At 62.1% G+C, this 18,815-nt stretch overlaps 2 protein-coding genes across 2 annotated transcripts in view; one reads left to right on the plus strand and one right to left on the minus strand.

Moving 5' to 3' along the window:
- Window positions 1-1,038: 1,038 nt before the first annotated feature.
- Window positions 1,039-2,717, plus strand: F2RL3 (F2R like thrombin or trypsin receptor 3). The gene is made up of 2 exons (XM_054578682.1): window positions 1,039-1,380; window positions 1,648-2,717. Exons 1-2 carry the CDS (start codon window positions 1,260-1,262, stop codon window positions 2,715-2,717), a joined length of 1,191 nt encoding a protein of 396 aa, XP_054434657.1. The 5' UTR covers window positions 1,039-1,259.
- Window positions 2,718-5,122: 2,405 nt separating this feature from the next.
- CPAMD8 (C3 and PZP like alpha-2-macroglobulin domain containing 8) overlaps window positions 5,123-18,815 on the minus strand; it is a 31,708-nt gene continuing 18,015 nt past the window's right edge. The window contains 22 exon segments of the mRNA XM_054578809.1: window positions 5,123-5,144; window positions 7,714-7,828; window positions 8,502-8,711; window positions 9,340-9,450; window positions 9,538-9,649; window positions 10,518-10,592; window positions 11,419-11,504; window positions 12,935-13,121; window positions 13,772-13,834; window positions 13,915-14,012; window positions 14,015-14,069; window positions 14,457-14,551; window positions 14,554-14,592; window positions 14,681-14,767; window positions 15,806-15,858; window positions 15,860-15,963; window positions 16,809-16,883; window positions 17,002-17,123; window positions 17,126-17,157; window positions 17,532-17,539; window positions 17,927-18,057; window positions 18,480-18,632. Of these exon segments, the coding sequence (XP_054434784.1) occupies window positions 5,123-5,144; window positions 7,714-7,828; window positions 8,502-8,711; window positions 9,340-9,450; window positions 9,538-9,649; window positions 10,518-10,592; window positions 11,419-11,504; window positions 12,935-13,121; window positions 13,772-13,834; window positions 13,915-14,012; window positions 14,015-14,069; window positions 14,457-14,551; window positions 14,554-14,592; window positions 14,681-14,767; window positions 15,806-15,858; window positions 15,860-15,963; window positions 16,809-16,883; window positions 17,002-17,123; window positions 17,126-17,157; window positions 17,532-17,539; window positions 17,927-18,057; window positions 18,480-18,632 (2,033 nt within the window).

Genomic DNA, 18,815 nt, shown 5'->3' on the forward strand with positions numbered 1-18,815 from the left:
CCTGAGGGTGACTAGATTAGGGTTTGCTGTGCCGAGACCCACCATATCTAACCCCTTCTCCCACCCCTACTTCACTTCTCCTTCCTTGACCCCCACTGCCCCCTCGGGGTCCTCCTGCTCCCAGACACATGGCCCTGCTACCATGTCCCAGCACTGACCACACAGAGCTGAGAATCCCCCCTGCCCCCGCGCCGTTCACAGCTCCCCAGGGCAAGACTTGTTGGAGGCTTCTCTAAGCTCCGCAGGGGAATGGGGGGACTGTGTGCAGGACAGAGGAGTACCTTCCCCTCTGAGCCTCAGTTTCCAAGTCTGCACAGTGGGCCCCCATCAGAATGGAGGAACTTGGAGGGGCCGGAGGAAGGAAGGCCTCCTGGGAAACGGTACGGGGGTCTCTTGGCCTGGGCTGGCCCGGCTGCCTCCGTTGAAGGCTCAGTTGTGGTTGTGACCGTCTCTGCCAGCCATTTCGGGGGCCCCAGGCTGAGGTGGGGCCAGGGCAGGAGCAGAAGGAGCTTCAAGAACTGAGGACCCCTCCCAGAAGAGGCGGCGCCCAACTAACCTCAGCGCAGGAGGCCAGTGTCAGAGGCTGCGGCTAAGGCCCACCCCTCCTCAGCCAGGGTAGCCGACCCGACCCCCAGGGCCCCTTCCCCTCTGCACCTCGCATTGCGCCTGCCCAGGAGCCATGCTGGGGCACGGCTGAGGCCTCCGGAAGGTGGGGCAGCCCCACAGAGATCCTAGGGGCCTGGGTGTGTGTGTGAGGGTGGGAGGCCTTCACCTACTCTGACCTATGACCTGGCAGGCAGGACTCTGGTGTTGCCCACCAGAGAGAAATAAGAAGTTGGGGGGCGGGCAGCAGCTTCAGGAAGGGCCACAAGCGCCTGATGGGCGACGTGACCTGGAGGGCCGGGCTGCTATGAGAGCCAGGACTGGCCAGCAGGAAGTGATCACTTGGCCCACAGAGGCTTCCCGGGCTGGACAGGGGCTGCCGCCGGGACTTCCTCCCCCACCTTACTGGCCCAGTACCTGGGTCCCGGGAGGCACCTCTGTCCGACAAAGTGGCCCCAGCTACCAGGCCACCTTAGGTCGTCCGTGGGCCTCTCACGGGCTGGCTGGGAGCAGAGGCCGGCTTATCTCCCTGGGCCCTGTCTGCTCCTTCGCCTGCGCTCAGGAAGCTGGGGGTGGGGGTCCAGCAGACAGGAAACCCAAGGCCAGCTGGCCGAAGTCTGGAGAGCCCAGAGCAGCTGGCACCCAGCCCTGGTAGCATGTGGGTGCTCCTGCTGCTGTGGCCCCTCTGGGGTTTGAACACTCTGGGGTTCAGCCCTGAGAGTGGCGCCAAGACCCCCAGTGTCTACGATGAGGACGAGAGCGCACAGGGAGGGGATGGTGAGTGACTCCGGGCACTGCCTCGGGACCCAGGGGGAGGCGTCATGGAAGGGCAGGAGGGGACTAGGGGCCTTCCAGCTCGGCCCCAAGCCCACGGGGCTGGGGGTTCCCGTGTCATGGCTAGCTCTGTCCCACCATCCTGGGAGCTCCTGAGAGCTGGGGCCTGGACCGCAGCCCCCGGGGGACACCATCCAGCAGGAGGGATTGGTCGAAAGGGGGGGATGACGCCTGGGTTCTCAGCACCTCTACCCCCCTCCCCTCCCTCAGATGGCACGCCGGGACCTTGGACCAAGCCCCAGGTGGCGACCCCGTGCCCGTCCCTCCCGCGCAGCTTCCCCGGCTGGCCTTGTGCCAACAACAGTGACACTCTGGAGCTTTGGGACAGCTCTCGGGCACTGCTGTTGGGCTGGGTGCCCACAAGACTGGTGCCCACTCTCTACGGGCTGGCCCTGGCGGTGGGGCTGCCCGCCAATGGCCTGGCGTTGTGGGTGCTGGCCACGCAAGTGCCTCGCCTGCCGTCCACGGTGCTGCTCATGAACCTGGCGGCTGCCGACCTGCTGCTGGCCCTGGCCTTGCCGCCCCGCATCGCCTACCACCTCCTGGGCCAGCGCTGGCCCTTGGGCGAGGCCGCCTGCCGCCTGGACACAGCCGCACTCTATGGCCACATGTACTGCTCCGTGCTACTGCTGGCTGCCATCAGCATAGACCGCTACCTGGCCGTGGTTCACCCACTGCGCGCCCGCGCCCTGCGAGGCCCGCGCCTGGCGACGGGGCTTTGCGCCGTGGCCTGGCTGGTGGCGGCCACCCTGGCACTGCCCCTGGGGCTGCAGCGGCAGACCTTCAAGCTGTCCCACTCCGACCACGTGCTCTGCCACGACGTGCTGCCCTTGGGCACCCAGCTCTCCTACTGGCGACCTGCCTTCATCTGCCTGGCCGTGCTCGGCTGCCTGCTGCCCCTGCTGGCCATGCTGCTCTGCTACGGGGCCACACTGTGTGCGCTGGCCGCCGGGGGCCGCCGCTACAGCCACGCGCTGAGGCTGACTGCGCTGGTGCTGGCCTCGGCCCTGGTCTTCTTCGCACCCAGCAACGTGCTGCTGCTGCTGCACTACTCGGACCCGGGCCCGGAGGCCTGGGGGCACCTGTACGCAGCCTACGTGCCCAGCCTGGCGCTCAGCACCCTCAACAGCTGCGTGGACCCCTTTGTCTACTACTACGTGTCCACCGAATTCAGGGACAAGGTGCGGGAGGGGCTGCTCCGCTGGGTGCCGGGTTCTGCCACGACTTCCAGGGAGGGGGGCAGCCGGGGCACGGGCACCTACTCCTCCTCCCTTGTATGACGGTCCCTTGGAGGCAAGGCAATGACGGCGGGTTACAGTTGAATAGCGTCTCCCCCCAAATTCATGTCCACTAGGAGCCTCTCCTGAGCTTGTTTGGAAATAGCGTCTTTGCAAGGGGAATTGGTTAAGATGAGGTCACACTGAGGTAGTCGGCCCTAAGCCTTACATGACTCACGTCCTTATACGAAGATACAAGGACACAGAGCAGAAGGCTGTGTGTCCGTGGAGTCAGAGGTCATGGCCACAGCTAAGACACCAAAGGTTGCTGGCAGCCACCGGAAGCCAGGAGAGCAGCCTGGGAGGGACCCTCCCTCAGGCCCTGCCGAAGTACCCAGAACTGAGACAATAAACTGCTGTGGTTTTAAGTTGCTTGGCTTGTGGTACTTGGTTACAGCAGCCCCAGAAAACCAAGACAGGGGTTATATGCAGGCTGTCAGGCCAGCCCAGCTCCCTCACGGGCTGCGCTGGACCCGCCTGAGAATCGCACCCAGAAGGCGCAGGCCCTCCCGCCCCCTAGGGGCCCAGGCAGTGGGGGCCTGGTTGTCAGCAAGCCAGCTTCCAGCTCCAGGGTCCGGGGAGTCTCCTGGGCAATCACTGTGGACACACCCAGTCTGCTCCCCGAAGCCTCACGCAACCCATCATTGGGAGCCACAGGGCTCCGTCTCCTGCTGTCCCCTGGCTGTCCCCTGTTCCCTTTAACCTGACTTCTGATTTCTCTTCTCATTTGATGTAAACTCCCACCACCTGCACTGGGTGGGAGGGGAATGAAAGGAGGCCCGCTGTGCGCCTGGGGGAGGGGGTTTCTGCCTCTACCCCGACCCCTGCTGTTTACTGCCTGCTCTGAACTGGGCGGGAGGGGACACCACGTGGGGTGAGGAAGCTGCCATCGCCCTCTCCAAGACAGGGAGCAGCACCCATTGTCAAGAGCCACTGAGGCATCAACCATGGGGGTCGGCAAACCTCCCAAGACAGAGGGCCGGGGTGGAGGTCCGTCCCTGAACTCCCCATTGGGCCTATGTCCCTGGTCTGAGGAAAAAAGGAGCTGGGCAGCCCCGGGGCGCATGCACGCACCCGGGGAGTGCAACGTCAGGGACATGTCCCCACAGCAGTGGCCTGGTGTGATGGTGTCCTAAGATGTCACCAGATGGGGGCGTCTGAGTGGGGGTACAGAGACCTCTCTGCATTGGTGCAGCTTCTTACCAATGCACAGGACCCTGATCATCTCGGGGTGCGGATGTGCAACATCCTCCTCCCCAACCTGCTCTGGAAGGTTGGGCTGTTGAAGGAACAGAGGCCTGAGCACCAGATGGCACCTGGGACTCTAGCTTTCGGGGCCGGCCCTGCCGAAGGCCAAAGCCTGCCGGTGACGGTGGAAACAAGCTTTTATTATACCAGTGGCTTCCAGTGATCGGAAAACGGGGCTGGAGCCAGCGGTCTGTCCCTCGGAGGCTGCAGGGGTCAGGCATGGGGGGCGGGAAGGCCGATGCTGCACAGCCGAGACCCTATGGCCGGAGCAGCCACCTCAGGCCCTGGACGGCTCTCTGCGCTGCTCCGAGTGTTGGTCTGAAATAAATACCACGTGGGAGTGGGAGGCGGGGAGACAGGCGGATTCGAGGATTACAACGAGGCATCCATCAGACCACAGCTGGAGGGCCCTGGGAGGAAGGTGGGTCTGAGAGGTGGCTTCGGTGGGTTGCGGAGCTGCGCACCCAACCCGGGGCTGCGGAGGGGGTGGTCCTCCAGGTGGGGTGCCTGGGGACCAAGGGTCAGGGGTGAGGCCTTGACAGCTGTAAGGTCCAGGCACATCTGCCCAAGACTAAACCCTCGGGCACCTCTGGGGCGAGACTGGGCAGAGGCTGTGGGCACTGCAACAGCGCTGGTATAACTCAGGGTCTGGAGGCGCTCCGTGTCCCAGGTCCCCAAAGGGAGGCCGGGGCTTTGCATTTTGAGGAAAGGTGGCCTGTTTCATTTCAAAGTTGCTGATGAGGGCACGGATGCTATGTCCTTGATTTGTCCAGTCATGTCTTCTTAGAAACAGCCCTTCTCCCTGGAGCAGGATGTCCGGCTGAGGAAGCTGCTCTGGTCTGCAGAAAGCGGACTCCCAGCCCCGGGAAGGAGGCTGGGGTACCTAGAGCTCCAGCTGCAGCTGGGGAGTTGGGGGCGAAGGGCTTCCAGCCACCCCCACAAAGGCCTTCCCGCCTGTGGAGATGGGGGCGGGGCCACCAGGCGGCCAGTCACCTGTCGAGGCAGGTCAAGTCTCTGCAGTTTGGTTTATGGGATTCATTTAGAGGTGGGGTCACCCGGGGTGGGGCCCACCAGCCCACCAGGCAGTCAAGGGAGCTTTGGCCTCTTTCTGGCTGAGCGGACAGGAACAGGAGCAGCCAGGCCGGGTCCCGGTTGGAGCATCAGGAAGAGAAGCCACTCTGACTGATGGGGAGAGGAGGAGAAAGGCACTGTGGCCTGTCACATCGTGAGGGGCCCTGGGCACTCACGCCTGACCCTGCCTCCATGTGGCCCCGCCCGGCCGCCCCGGCCCATCGAGACAGCACAGCCTCACCCAGAGAGCTGTCACTTCTGTGAAGAGCTGCGCAGCCTGTGTGGGGCCATTAGCCAAATCGAAGAACTCTCTGCGGACCTCAACTCAGCTGTGAAAAGGGAGGAATCACTGTTACCCAAAACTGCAAGATGTATCTCTGCTGAGTGAGAAAGCCAAGGTCAGAAGGTTGCGTGTGTCACACTTCTGTCGAGGAGGGCAGGTGGGGGGACAGGGATGAGGGTGGCTATGAAATGGCAGCGACAGGGACCCTTGAGGTGAGGAGCTCATCTGTCTTGACTCGGGTCATGGTTACCCAAATCTACACATGAGGAAAACTTGCAGACTTCAAGGCAAACAAGCACACGTGGAAGTGGCGGCATGGGAATAAGACGGGCGGATCGTGTAGATGTCCTTTCCTGGTGTCACATTGTATTCTAGTTCCGCAAGATGTTGGGGGTGGAGGGAGCTGAGATCTTTGTGTTATTTCTTTTTTTAAAATTTATTTATTTATTTTTAGAGAGAGGAAGCAAGGGAGAGGGAGGGAGGGAAAGAGGAGAGAAACATCCATCAGTTGCCCCTTGCACACCCCCAACCGGAGACCTAGCCCACAACCCAGGCATGTGCCCTCACCGGGAATCGAACCCGTGACCCCTTGGCAGGCAGTCAATTCAGAGCCACACCAGCCAGGGCTTGTGTTATTTCTTACAACTGTGTGTGAACCTATGACAACATCAGATTTAAAAGTTGAACAACTCCCCACCTCATAAACAAAAACAAAAGCAGACCCCCTCAGAAGGCACCGAAGGGGATAGCAACGCTTGGGAGAGTTTACAGCTGTTCACATGACAGCTACAGCAGGAAGGATGGCTGAGGAAAAACACGGAGACACACGACTTCAAAGGTGACGCCTTTTTGATGAAGTGGTACAATATTCACCCCAAGTAGACTGAAAAGCTTAAGGATGAAGATTGTAGTCCCCAGAGCTACCATTAAAACAAACAAACAAGGGTAAAAGGACACTAGCTAAATTAAAGTGGAATTCTTAAAAAAAAAAAAAAAATTCAATTAATCCAAAAGAGAGCACGAAGGGAGGAACAGGTGGGACAAAACAGAACTATCCCAACAAGATGCATGTGGGCTACCCCCAACTGCCTGATACAAGATGACGCACCCATGAAGTCCTGGGGCTTTGGTAGGTGCCGATTATTGCTGGGTTTGCTGAGTGGGCGTTGCACCTGGCCTTTTGCCACTGGGATGGGGTGGCTAAGACCCTCTTCGGGGAGTCAGAGGACAGAGCCAGAGGCCAGGTGGTGCAGCCAGCCCCAAGGGCTGGGCACGTGACTGAGCTGATAAATCAGCCTGCTGCTATAACCTCTTGAGTTGAGTTTGCTGTAACTTACACCCAAAAGATTGGCCTCCTTGCCCTGGGCCGGGTGGCTCAGTTGGTTGGAGTCTTCCCATACACCAAAGGGCTGTGGGTTCGGTGTCAGGTCAGGGCACACACCTAGGTTGCGGGTGTGATCCCGCGTCAGGATGTACGGCAGGCAACTGGCCCATGTTTCTCTCTCACATTGATGTCAATGTTTCCCTCTTCCTTCCAATCTCTCTAAAATATCCTCAGGGGAGGGTTAAAAAAAAGTCTGGCCTCCTCCGGGAAGTCTGCTGAGAAGGCTCACCCCACAGGGCTCTTGTGTGGTCTGACAACTTCCACGGGGGCGACAAAGATTCTCTCCCTGGCCACACACCACTCAGGCTCCTCTGGGCTCTTTTTCAACTAGGTCCCCAGCCTTGGACGGCTGTGTTCATCTTGCTCCTGTCCAATTGTGGCAAGAATCCTAATTCAGTTTAGCCAGGATCCCCACCCACCTCCACATCCGATCCCCAGGTCCCCCTCGTATCTAACCAGGTTCCCCGCCCCCCCCATCCCACCTCCCGGATGACTGCTCTCCCAGCCTGCCTTCAGCAGGAACCCTGCTAGGGTGGTTTAGCCAGCTCCCCCTCCCCCGATGTTTCCTCTGAGTCATTTTCCACTCCCTGACCACCCCACCCTGCTCCTTGGCTATGAATCCCCACTCCTCCTTGTATTCGGAGTTGGGAAGCTGCTCTGGTTACAATCTCTCTCCCCACTGCAAGACTCCCTCTACCTATCTTGATTCCCCACCTCGAATAGAACCAGCCTTCCATGTGTCATGAATACTTTCTTGACAGTGGTCCCGAGCCCAGCACGCCTCAGGAACAGGCCTGTCCTGGGGTCTCATCCTCAGGGGGCTCACCCTGCCCAGAGGCTGTTCTCTGACGTGTTGGATGGACACGGGTAGGGGAGACAAGATCCCCCACCTTGTCCTGGAAACCCACCCCCAGAAAGGCTGACCCCTCCACTGTCTGGATTCCCACTCCCTGCCTGGGTCCAGGGCTAGTGGAGGGGGCCGGCGGGGGCGGGGGGGGGGGGGCAGCTCTCACCTGCCTTCTGCCTCCCCCTCCAAGTCCATGGCCTCTTGGCTGACTGCCAGGTGCCCAGGGTCCAGGGGGACTGGGTCATAGTTGTAGTTATAAGCAGAGGCTGGCCTCGGATGCTCTGGAAGAAGGGAGACTTCATAGGTCAAGGGTGCTGGCGGGGGAGGACCTGGTGGCCCACAGGAGAGGAGGAGATGTGAGGCCCAGAAACCAGGCAGGAGGTGAGAGGCACAGAGCTGGGGGGCAGGTGGGGGTGGGAGGAGACAGCAAGATTGAGAAGAAGATGCAAAGAGACCCAGAGGCTAAGAACCGGAGCTGGGATGACAGGAAGAGAGAGATGGAGACAGGGGGAGAGAAGAGGTAGGTGCCACAAAAAACACGCAAAGCTGTGGGGAGGGGGAAAGAGAGAGGGTGCGGCTCGGCGCGGGGGCGAGGAGCAGGGACCCATGCGGTGGGGGAGGGGCGGGAAGCGAGGAACCGAGCGTTGGGAGGGGTGAAACGGAGAGAAGGAAACAGAAGTGGGAGGCGAGCCGCGCGGGGCAGGGGGACACAGGCAGGCAGGGACCAGGCGTTGGGGAAGAGGCCCCGGCCAAGGCACGTGGAAGCGGGGCTGCTCGGCGGGCAGCGACCCGAAGGGAAGGGGAGGCGAGGGCAGCGGAGGGCAGAGAATAAGAGGGCGGTGAAGAGTGGAGGAGGCGATGGGGAGGGGACGCGGAGGAGGTGATGGAGAAGATGGCGTGAGGCGCTCCAGAGCAAGGTAGGGTCCCCGGGGCCAGGCACGGGCGGGTCCTCACCAAGGGGGCAGCGGCGCAGGGGCGCAGACTCCAACCTCAGGCCCCTGCGGCAGGCGGCCTCCTGCAGGCAGCAAGCACCGGCGTAGAGGACGCCGTCGGAGCCGCACACCACGTCCCTGCGGGCGCCGCAGGCTCGGGCGCAGCCGCAGCGCGCGATTGTCGCCCCCTCCTCGGGGTCAGGCGAGGGGCCCCTCTCTCCCGGAGACCAGCCTAGGGAACGGAACTAAGTCGTCAGAGGCCAGGGAGCCGCCTCCCCACCGCGCCTGCGTCTCCCACCCATCGGACCTGGATCGTACAGCTCCCAGGACCCCCGCCCCAAGAGGGGGGACCGCTGTGCCACTGTTACAGGGAGGCTCTGAGCCTAGGCCTAGTGTAGTTTCTTTCAAGTATTTGCACAGTACTTACCAAAATAAATTAAAAATTTTCTAAAGTTTAAAAGCAATCTAAACTCATTTCAAGAAGTTGGGTGGATAAAAGGCCCAGGACTCCCGGCGCCCTCCCCCTCCCCCGCCCGCGCCCAGACCTTCACTGAGGCCACTCTCGGCGCTCAGGAGGAGGGCCCGCTGTCCCCACCCCCTCAGGATTGTGTGTGTTGTGGGGGTGGAGGGAGGGGGGGCAGGCAAGGGCTCTCGAGAGCCCGTCCGAAGCTCGGCCTCCCACCTGGCCGGCCGCGCTCGGCTCGCCCCTCCGCACAAAACGCGTGCCCCAGAGGACTGGGTCCTCACCACGCCGATCCCTCCTCTGCCAGGCCAGCCCCCGTCTCCGATCTGATCTCAGCTCCCAGCCCACCGCCCTCCCGACGCCCGCGGGGAGTGGGGCAACGGCCTCGCGCACTCACCCGGGCCCTGAGCTGCGGAGCGCTCCACCTCGTTGCACGCGGGCCCTGCGCCCAGCTCCCGGGCAAGCGGGCTGCGCGCGCTGACATTGTAGAAGCGGGTGGCCTCAAAGGCTGCGGGGCGAGGGCGACTGGTGACAATGTGATGGGGTGACAGGGCGAGGGGCCGAGCTGAGGTGGGGGACCGCGGCAGGGGCCTACCGGGCTCGTAGTCGTCGTACATAGTGATAGGCAGCGCGGAGGTCCTGCCCACCACGTGCTCGTGCTCTCGGAGCGCCCAGAGCTGCACGCAAGTCAGGCGTGGGCGGGGGATCTGAGGGGCGGGGCGAGGGGCTCAGGCGCGGCCGGGTCGACGAGGCCCAGGGAGTGAGATCTGATCCTCCATGCTCTGCAGAGCCCAAAGCGTGGACCCAGACTGGCTGATTTCAGGGTACCCCAGAGCGGGTGACACAGAAACCTGGTCCCATTTCAGTTCTGCGGGTCCTTTCCCCCCACCTGGAAATAAGTCTCACCTGGCCTCTCAACTCCCCAGACCTACAGCAGGGGGCCTCCTTCGCTGGGCGTGGCATTTTGCGCTGTTGCGTAACCACTACCCCTATGTAGTCCCAGAACGTTTCATCACCCTACCGCCCCTGTCCCCGTTAGCAGTCACTCCCTAGCCTCCTCTTCCCCTGTCCCCGGATACAGATGGGGTCACACACCACCTATCACTTTGGGTCACACCTCCTTCAGCACTTTTTTTAATTTTTAAAAATTGATCGATTGATTTTAGAGAGAGAGGAAGGGAGAGAAATAAGAATTTGTTGTTCCACTTATTTATGCCTCCATTGTGTGCTCCTTGTATGTGCCCTGACTGGGGACTGAACCCGAAACCTTGGCGTGTGGGATGACACTCGAACCAACTGAGCCACCGGGCCAGGGCTCTTGGCTCATTTTTGAGGTTCAGTGTGTTGGTGCTTCACTCCCTTTTATGCCCAAATACTATATTCCACGCCCCTGCCCTCTTTCCCCAGCCGGCCGGGGCTCGCTGCCATCAGCCACACCAGCTAAGCCTGAATTTACTCTCCCGGTTTCTTTTGCGCGGTATGGGATGGTTGGCCGAAGCGCGCGGGCCACAGCCGCTGTGCCCCCGCCAGTGTGGGTGCTGGGAGGCCTCTGCCCACCGCCCCGGCCAGCAGTACCTCATCAAAGTAGGAGAGCGCTCTGCGTCCAGCTACCGCGTACCTCTTCAGGGCCACGCACCAGTCAAGGAGCTGCTGGTGAGGAAGCCAGAGGTCGGGTTCCCGGTCCCTCAGCGATGCTTGCTTCCTCCCCCATGTCTTCGCGGCCCACAGTGGCCAGTGGGAGGTAGGCTTGGGGGAGCCAAGGCCCCAGAGGCTGGGCGGGGGGGTTTACCCACTGTCATCGAGTCCCCATGGGCCAGGTCCAGCAGATGACAATCAGTGCTCCCCAGGCCCTGCGGGCCCCCTGGCCCGGAAGAGGGCACCTAAGCCTGTCCCCATCCCCAGCGGCCACCGCCTCCCCCCTCCCACAGCCTCCTCCAGTCCTGCCCCAGCCGCAGGTCCTGCCTCCTGGTGGCCCCCAAGGGCCAAGATGAGCCTTGTCACCGGCCCTTGCCTGGCCTGCACTGTTCAGCCATCACCCCCCAGCCTGGGGCCTCTTTCCAGTTTTTGACACAAAACCAGAGCCTCTGTGCTGGGCTCCTGGTTCCCCTAGTACCCTTCCCAGTCCCCCAATCACCTCCTCCCCACACTGTGGACCCCTGTGGGCAGAGCCCCCCATTTTGGGTACCCCCTTCCCCTACAAAAAGGGACAAGAAGCCAGTCTCTCTTGGAGCAAGTCTGTGAAGCCCTCCACTGCACAGCTAACCACCAGACGGCCCGGCGGGGGGCGCACCTGATGGGAGAGCCCCCACCCCTCCCCGCCAGCCCCTCGGTAGGCAGCCAGCTGCAAAGCACCCACTTGGCCCAGAAGGAAGGAAACAAAACCACCACCCCATTTGACGAAGTGCTGGGAATTTGCAGGCTGGGCAGGACTGCCGCCGGAGAGCCGCCTGGCCCCTGTCCGCCAGCGCTGCCTCGCCTGCTCCAGGCTCCCCGCGTCCGCCCGGAAGCCTGACAGCAAGGGCACCTCCAGGACAGCCCTGTTGCAGGACCCTGGCGCAGCCCCCTTCCAGCAGGAGGAGGGGCAGGCCTCACACTTGGGCTGCCCAGTCCCCCGCCCCCTCCCGCCCACGTGGCTGGTGTCCTGCCCTGGGCCTGGCTGGCAGGCTGTCTGCGCTCACACGGCCCTCCGGGTCATCGTCGGCCAGCCCATTTCACAGCTGAGACGCTGAGGCCAGAAGCAGAGCCCTGCCGAGGGCTCCAGGCCTGACCCGGGTCCGTGGACCCTGGGCCGTGTTTTGTCCTGAACCCCACACTCCACCCCCAGCGTGGGAGGCCAGGTGACTAGGGAAATGCAGTCACCAGTGGCGGACCTCAGACTCTCCTTTGTCATGGGGTGCAGCGACTGGCCTCTGGGGCTTGCTGCGTGTCAGGCCCCCGCTGGGCAGGGCGCTGGTGACAGTGGGGAGACTGACATTCAGAGAGGAGCCCGCAGGCTGTGGGCCCAGGGGGGCGGGGCGGCCCCAGCTCCGGGGGTGGGTGGGCAGGCTTCCTGCGGGGGGAGGCCTGCGTGAGCCCTCCGGGGCGCACACAGTGGGCTCTTCCAGACACTGCGGGGCTGAGGGTCAAGGGCAGGGCAGGTGCTTGGAAAGAGTTTGTTGGTTGCCATGGCAACCACTCACCTTTGGGCCCCGAAGCTATTGTTAAGGCAACAAGCACCCTTATGGGCAGCAGCATACGCCCCCCTGAGCACCTGCTGTGGCCCAGCCCTGGGGTCACTCTCGGGAAGCCTAGAGGCTGGAGCTGGTGCGTCATGCGGGGGCCACAGACAGATGTGCACCCCCGCGGCCCGCTGCTGGGTCTGCTGCGTCCATTCAGAGGCATCTGTTTCCTTCGCTCATTTCAAAAACCACCTGTAGCCTAAGTGGCTCACATTAAGCTTTTTGATTGTGGAGGCATCTCTTTCAAAGCCAGTGCTCTAGAATAAACTTCCGCCATCTGTGTGACAGTTACTAGATAAACGACTAGATGAGGAGCCATGCTGCCCCCACCCCTGAAGGCCCCCTTCCAGAAAGCTCTGGTGACCTAGAAAACGGACTGCTTGAGTGACCTCCGTTCTCCCTTCCTGCATCCTAATTCCTTGTATTTTAAAGTCACCAATAAAGAGTAAGCCTGCAAAACCCTAGACACCCCACCCTTGGACTTCAACAAAGCCAGAGCCCCGGGTCCATGATTCCTCTCTACCCACAGTCTTGCTGGGTGGCCCCGGGCGTGCCGTGTACCCCTCAGGACCCTTGTGTGTCGTTCCTGATCGCTGCGGCTCCTGTGCATCCTACAGACACCGTGGCACTGGCGCCCGTCGGAGGAGGTGTCTCTGTGGCCAGCAGCAAGGGACTGGGGCCCGGGGGAGGGTCCTGGGTGTTTGTAGCCAATGCCCCCGCCATCGATAGGCTGGGGCTGACAAAACCGTACCCAAACACAGGGCAGGTGGCCTCACCTGGTGCACACCTCCAGGGTCGCCTGGTACTCCTGGTGATGCTGGTCGGCTGCTGGGTCATCGTCATCGGCTGAGGGTGCTGGGGCAGGGCGCTGGGGCCGCTCACCCTCCGGCTCCTGGAGACTCACGAGCAGCTGGAAGGATGGCTTGGCCACCGGGTCTGGCACATGGTAGGTGACGTCAATCTGGGGGGCGTGGGAGGAGTAAATCTTAGGTGCTCTGGGGGTGGGGATGAGGTGAGGTGGGGCAGGTGGGGGACAGCCAGAATGGTGCTGACAGTGACATCGGCCATATTCCATTTGGGCTTGAAATGGCCAATGCTGTTGAGCTAGAACGTCACCCCATTTCTACATGTCTCAAGCCCAGGTCGGTCCACCCCAGGACTCTCCTACCCGCCGTGCTGTCTGAGCTCCCATTTTAGAGATGGGAAGGCTGAGGCTGCAAAGGTCGCCAGGCAGACTTGCCCTGGAGACCACTGGGATGCTCACTGGGTCCCCAACCACTTGCTGCCAGAGCCTGTGGGGCGGTCCTGCCCCAGCTCAGAGCTCAGCTCAGGACCTGGTGGCAGAGGGACTACAGGCAGGGCCAGGCTAAAGCCAGTCAAACGGATCTCCCTGGAGGGACCCCACACCCAAGGGGGCACATGGGTCACCTTCACCAGACTCTGCTGTGGGCAGGGTGGGCTGCCTATGGGGTGCTGACGGCCTGTCCTGGGGTCCCTCAAGCACACATACCCACCCTGTGTGCTGAGCTCCTCCCCCTCCTGCCCCTCCCGGGTCCCGGGTTCCAGGGTTCCAATTGCCCCTGTGGGCGCCCGCTCCCCCTGCCACCTCACCTGCATCAGGCAGCAGCCTTCACTCTTGGCACTCATGAACAGCCCCGTGGGGAGGCTGGGGATCTGGGGCGAGAAGACGCTGTGATCAGACACACGTGGGTGGGCGGGCGGCGGCCCCCCGCCCCCGCTGTGGGAACACTCACCCCTGCCATCTGCAGAGCCTTCTGGGTGGCCCCGTGCAGCACGAAGGTCCCCTGGTCGTCCAGGTTGGTGGAGGCCAGTGAGACCATCAGGGTGACTTGCCAGCAGAGGACAAGATGGCATACTCTGCCAAGGCCTGCAGAGCCACGCAGGTGTCCTGGGGGTGGAAGAGGACCAGGTTGGCCAGCAGTCTCCAGTCCCAGGGGGTCTGGCTTCAGCAAGGGGCACCATGGACCCTCTGTGGAGGCCAGAGACACACACACAGGGGACAGAGAGCAGATCTGGTGCAGGTGCCCATGGAGCCGGGGCCCCAGACAGCGGGCCGGCATCTCCGTGGAGACAGGGGCTGGGTCCCTGGTCCCAGAGCCAAGTACATTTGTCCCTCGGGCCTCCGCTTGGACTCCATGTCCCCAGAGGCTGCAGGCAAGGAATCTTCCTGGGACTTGGAGCACCACCGGCTTCCTGGCCAGTTCTGAGCCCTAAGCCTGCACGGCGGTGGCCCTGCCTGGACTCAAGCACCCCCCGCTGGCCCTGCCCAGCTCGCCTGAGTGGAGGAGAAGCCCCCGAGAGCGTTCCGCTGCTGGGACAGCCACTTCACCACGGGCAGGGCCGTGGCCACGTCACCCAGGAGGGTGTAGTCAGCAGGGCGTAGGCCGCCCGTTCCATCTCTGCCGAGATCACTGCAACGGAAGAGGCGGCTGCAGCCCTTTGAACGCCAGGACCCAAAACCCAGCGCCCAAGGCAGGCAGTGGGGCGGGCCTGCAGCACATGCCGGTGAGACCCTGCCACGGGAGCTCGGGAAGGTGTCCTTGTTCCCGTCTGGGGACCCCGTCAGGCTCCAGTGGGTGACCCCATCTGCAAGGCCAGGCCGGTGAGGGGCCACACGCGCAGTGTTCAGCCTGGCATCCCATGGCATGAGCCAGGGCACGTGGTTTCAAAAAGGGACCCCAAGGCTAGGCCCCAGGGGAGGAGGGTCCAGGTGGAGACGGGTGGGGCAGGAAGGGCCTGAGGGGCTGCCTCAGGCCTGCAACGGGGGGACGGCCCAGCCCCTCCTGCACCCCTGGCAGACAACGCTCCTCAATGGCCTCCCGCCTGGCTAAGCCCCTGACGTGTCCCCAAGTGTTCCCACTCAGCGCCCATGAAGTCTCTCCCACATGCAAAGGCTCATGGGGGCTGTAAAAGGCCCTCAGCTCAGAGGGCGCCGGCCCCTCCATCCCCATCCTGAGCATTTAGACCCAAATAGGCACCATCATCCCGTTGGTTGGCTTCAGAGTTTTCCTTTCTAACTTTTTTTCCCCTAAGTAGTGAAAACAACTTCTCAGGCGATGACTTAAGCAGAAAAGCTGGAATGGAAGCTCAGTCCCAGCGCAGTGGCCAGGACTATGGCAGGAAATGGGGGTCAGGGCAGGGAGGTGGGGGCAGGGGCTCAGTTTGGGGGCACTCAGAGAAGTCACAGCTCGGTGAGTGGGGCTCCCTGGGCACAATGGGTAGTCATTTTGTAGCTGGGGAGATGGACGCCCTGAAGACAGAAAGGCTTCCTGAAGCTCACCCAGTGGCGGGGCCAGGGTGAGGACCAGCAGCTGCCCTGCCCCGACCCCCGGCACCCTGCCGGGGTGGTTTATGGAAGCCTGGGGGACCCTGTGCGGGGGGTCCCTAAGCAGTGTCCTCCCGGGCTGCGGGGCGTCAGTGTTCCCCATTTCACGGGGAAGACAGTGATGCTTAGGCTTAAACCACGTCATCAAATGAAGCCACTAGGAGATGCGAGGATGAATGAGAATGTAATAAACAACAGAAAGTGACCAAAAGACGCTTTCTTACTCTACACATGTGTTCATGAACTACTTCCTAGGCCCCACCCTGTGGCCTCTGGGGGGGCAGGCAGGTGACATCTACCCTGCGTGATGGACAGGCTGCGTAGCTTCCGCAGGGCCGCGGGGTCCGTGGGGCAGGGCCAGCGCGGAGGCAGTCAGGGCGCTGATGTAGGGATCCGAGGCCAGGGCAACACTAGACTCCAGGAAGGGCTGCGCTCGGGCAATGGCGTCCCTTTCCTCCTGGGGTGGGTGGAAAGTGGAGGCCTGGGAGGCCACTCTGCCCCGACCCGCCACCCACCACGCCCACCTGCAGGTTTCCCCAGCGTGTGCGCCCTGCGGGGGGAGGGCACTGGCTGGCTCGCAGCCCCTCACAGCGTATCCTTCCAGTGTTTCCATTGCCTACAGCTCCGGTTTTCAAAACCCCATCCCCCTTCTTTCATGTTGGCACTTGGCACCAACTTTTTCCAAATGAAGTCTGAGCACAGCAGATCAATCCAGGGAGGCTCTGGGAAAAGAGGCAGAGTCCACGCCGCCCCCACCCCACCCCCAATTCACCAACTCATCCCCCAGCTGGCTTCTCAGCCTCGCTGCCCAGGCTCTTCTCATCCTCCAGGCCTCAAATCAATTGTTGCTCCCTCTGGGAAGTCCACCAATCCTGAGCACACTCAATGCTGTTGAAGTGTGTGCTGCTGGAGGGCAGAGACCCAGTCCATCGTCCAGTGATGGGCTAGGTCCGGGGAAACTGCCCAGTAACAATGGTTACATGGAGAAATGAGTGATTAGAAGCATTAACACACTTAGCAAACGAGCAGTGGTGTCCCTGTGGGGGAGCAAAAGCTAAGATGACTCTGCTCTGATGTCGTGGACATTGCAGAGCTACCTCTCCCAAAGCTTCCCACCGTTCGACCAGGACGAAGCATGGGAACTGCTGCACAGGCGTGGGGTCCAGGCGTGCCCTGTACCTCCTGGCGTCTGTGCCAGGGACGGCGCAGCGGGCGGTGCAGGCCCCAGGCCCACGCAGGCCTGCAGGGGCGATCGCTCGCTTGTTCCTTCCTCCAGCCTGACCTCCCAGGCCCCCTGCACACCTCCAAGGCCGCGTCCGTTTCCAGAAGTGCAGGCACCACGTAGGCCGTCAGCAGGACTGTGCCATGGATTCCACCCTGCGAGAGGATTCTCGGGTTTCACCCCGAGCCAGAGGGGACGGCCCCCACCGCACGGGCACCAGGCAGCACCAGAACAGAGCCAAGACACCGAAAGGAGACCTGGGTGGCTGCTCACCTGGATGTTCTTGTTCAGAATCCTGCCTATGGCTGGGAAGGAGCCGTCTGCCTGCTGCCGCCGAACGATCCAGCTCTTGGCAGCTGCCAGCTCCCGCGGGTCGATGAAGATAAAGCTCCTGCCTGGGCAAAGGACTTCAGGACAAAGGCTGTGAGCCTGAGACCGGACCGTGGGGATTGGGGGTTGCAGAACAGGGTCACCTCCCCTGCGTGCCATCAGGGACTGTGGCATGCTCCCCAAGTGACCCCAAGCCTCCACTTCCCCATCTGTTTGACAGGTGAGTCCATCTGCCCTTGCAGGGCTGTTGGGAGCACGACCTGCAAGGCTGTTGTGATAGAATGTGGCCCGCTTATCTCTGAGTGCTGAGCGCCCGGGGTCTCTCCTCAGAGGAAGCCCCTAGATACCCCCAATCTGGGCGGGTGCCTCTGGACCCCCATTGGACCCTCCACCACCCTACCTCTGTCACTGTCATCCGTTCTGGGCTTCAGGCCACCCCCTGGCTCCGATCTGCCAGGCCCGCCCTGCCCCACCGCTTGTTCTGCACGCAGCAGCCAGAGGGAAATCTTAAGGCCTGTGAGCGGCTGGGACGTGGGGCCAAGATGGAAGGCAGCTGCCGCGGTGCTGAGAACTGCAACATAGCTCTCTTCACTTTTCCACTTTAAAAACGCCAACAGGGACAAACAAACTGGCATATCCCTATGTTAGGACATAAAGAAATGAGCTATCAAGCCATGATGCGACGTGAAGGAACATGAAGCGCCCTCGCCTGCCCCAAGCCCCAGGGGACCTGTGGGGGCTGCCCTGGCCCCGGCTTGGGCAGGGTCCACACACTCAGGCGAGGACCCCACCGAGAGAAACCAGGAAATTCTGTAGGGAATCTAGGGAACCGAACCCTGACCGGTGGTCCAGGTGCGACATGGCTTACCTCGACGGTCACACTGCGCCCGATGTGGTCCCTCCCAACGGGGACCCTCCTGTCAGCGTAAGTCTCCTGTGTGTGTCTGACGGGCCTCCCTTCCTGGCAGCAGCTTGCTTCTCCATAAGTGAGGGCTCTGGCTGCAGGGATTTGAGGGCTCAATGCTGCTCTTGGCATGGGGAGTGGTCCTGCTCCCCTTGTACCAGATGTGCATGTGTGAAAGTTGTGTGTTGTGCATGTGAGTATGCACACATATCTGTGCATGTGTATATGTGCACTTGTGGGTGCGTGTGTGTATGCATGTGCACACACATGTACGTTACATTGGTTTGGCGCCGTAGCCTGGCTTTAGCAGGTAAGGCCTCAGGCCCCACCCTCAGGCCGGCCATCTCCTCCTATCTCCTGACCATTTCCTCTGGCCCGCTTCCCCAGCTGCCACCCTGTCCCCCAAGATGGCCCTCGCCTCACCTGCTGTCCTCCCACCCCTCGCCCGTGCCTGCAGTCAGCGCCCGGGCCCCCTGGTGGCCTGCTGGGGTCGCCCAAAGAAGAATAGGACCCTCACCAGTGATGTTGCTGAGGCCCAGGTCGCTGAAGGACAGGACCACCCAGCCGGGCTCAGTCTCCCCAGAAGCCACACACATCTCCTTGGTCAGATGATGTTTGCCGGGGTGCTCGACAAACCAGATGCCCTTGGGAACGGAGATCTTCACGTACAGCGGCAGAAGGTGGCGTGCGCTCTTGGTGCTGGAAGTCCGTGCGTCCTCCCAGCACAGCCCTCCACCCCCAGCCACCATCAGCCCAGCCGGCCGCTCCAAAGCCGTGCCCTCCTTACCAGCCCCCGTCAGAACAATACTTACCATTGTTCTGCTGGGAACCCCCCCGCCTCAGCTCCCCACAC

The sequence above is a fragment of the Pteronotus mesoamericanus genome, unplaced genomic scaffold (assembly GCF_021234165.1).
Source record: "Pteronotus mesoamericanus isolate MK-2021 breed Mesoamerican mustached bat unplaced genomic scaffold, CSHL_Meso_final contig_502, whole genome shotgun sequence".
Taxonomy (NCBI): Eukaryota; Metazoa; Chordata; class Mammalia; order Chiroptera; family Mormoopidae; genus Pteronotus; species Pteronotus mesoamericanus.

What these genes read in the sequence shown, in the direction of transcription:
- F2RL3 (XM_054578682.1), top strand. Translation starts at nt 1,260, where the DNA reads ATGTGGGTGCTCCTGCTGCTGTGGCCCCTCTGGGGTTTGAACACTCTG. An exon ending in GAGCGCACAGGGAGGGGATG is followed by an intron (nt 1,381 to 1,647) that starts GTGAGTGACTCC and finishes CCCCTCCCTCAG; the next exon opens with ATGGCACGCCGGGACCTTGG.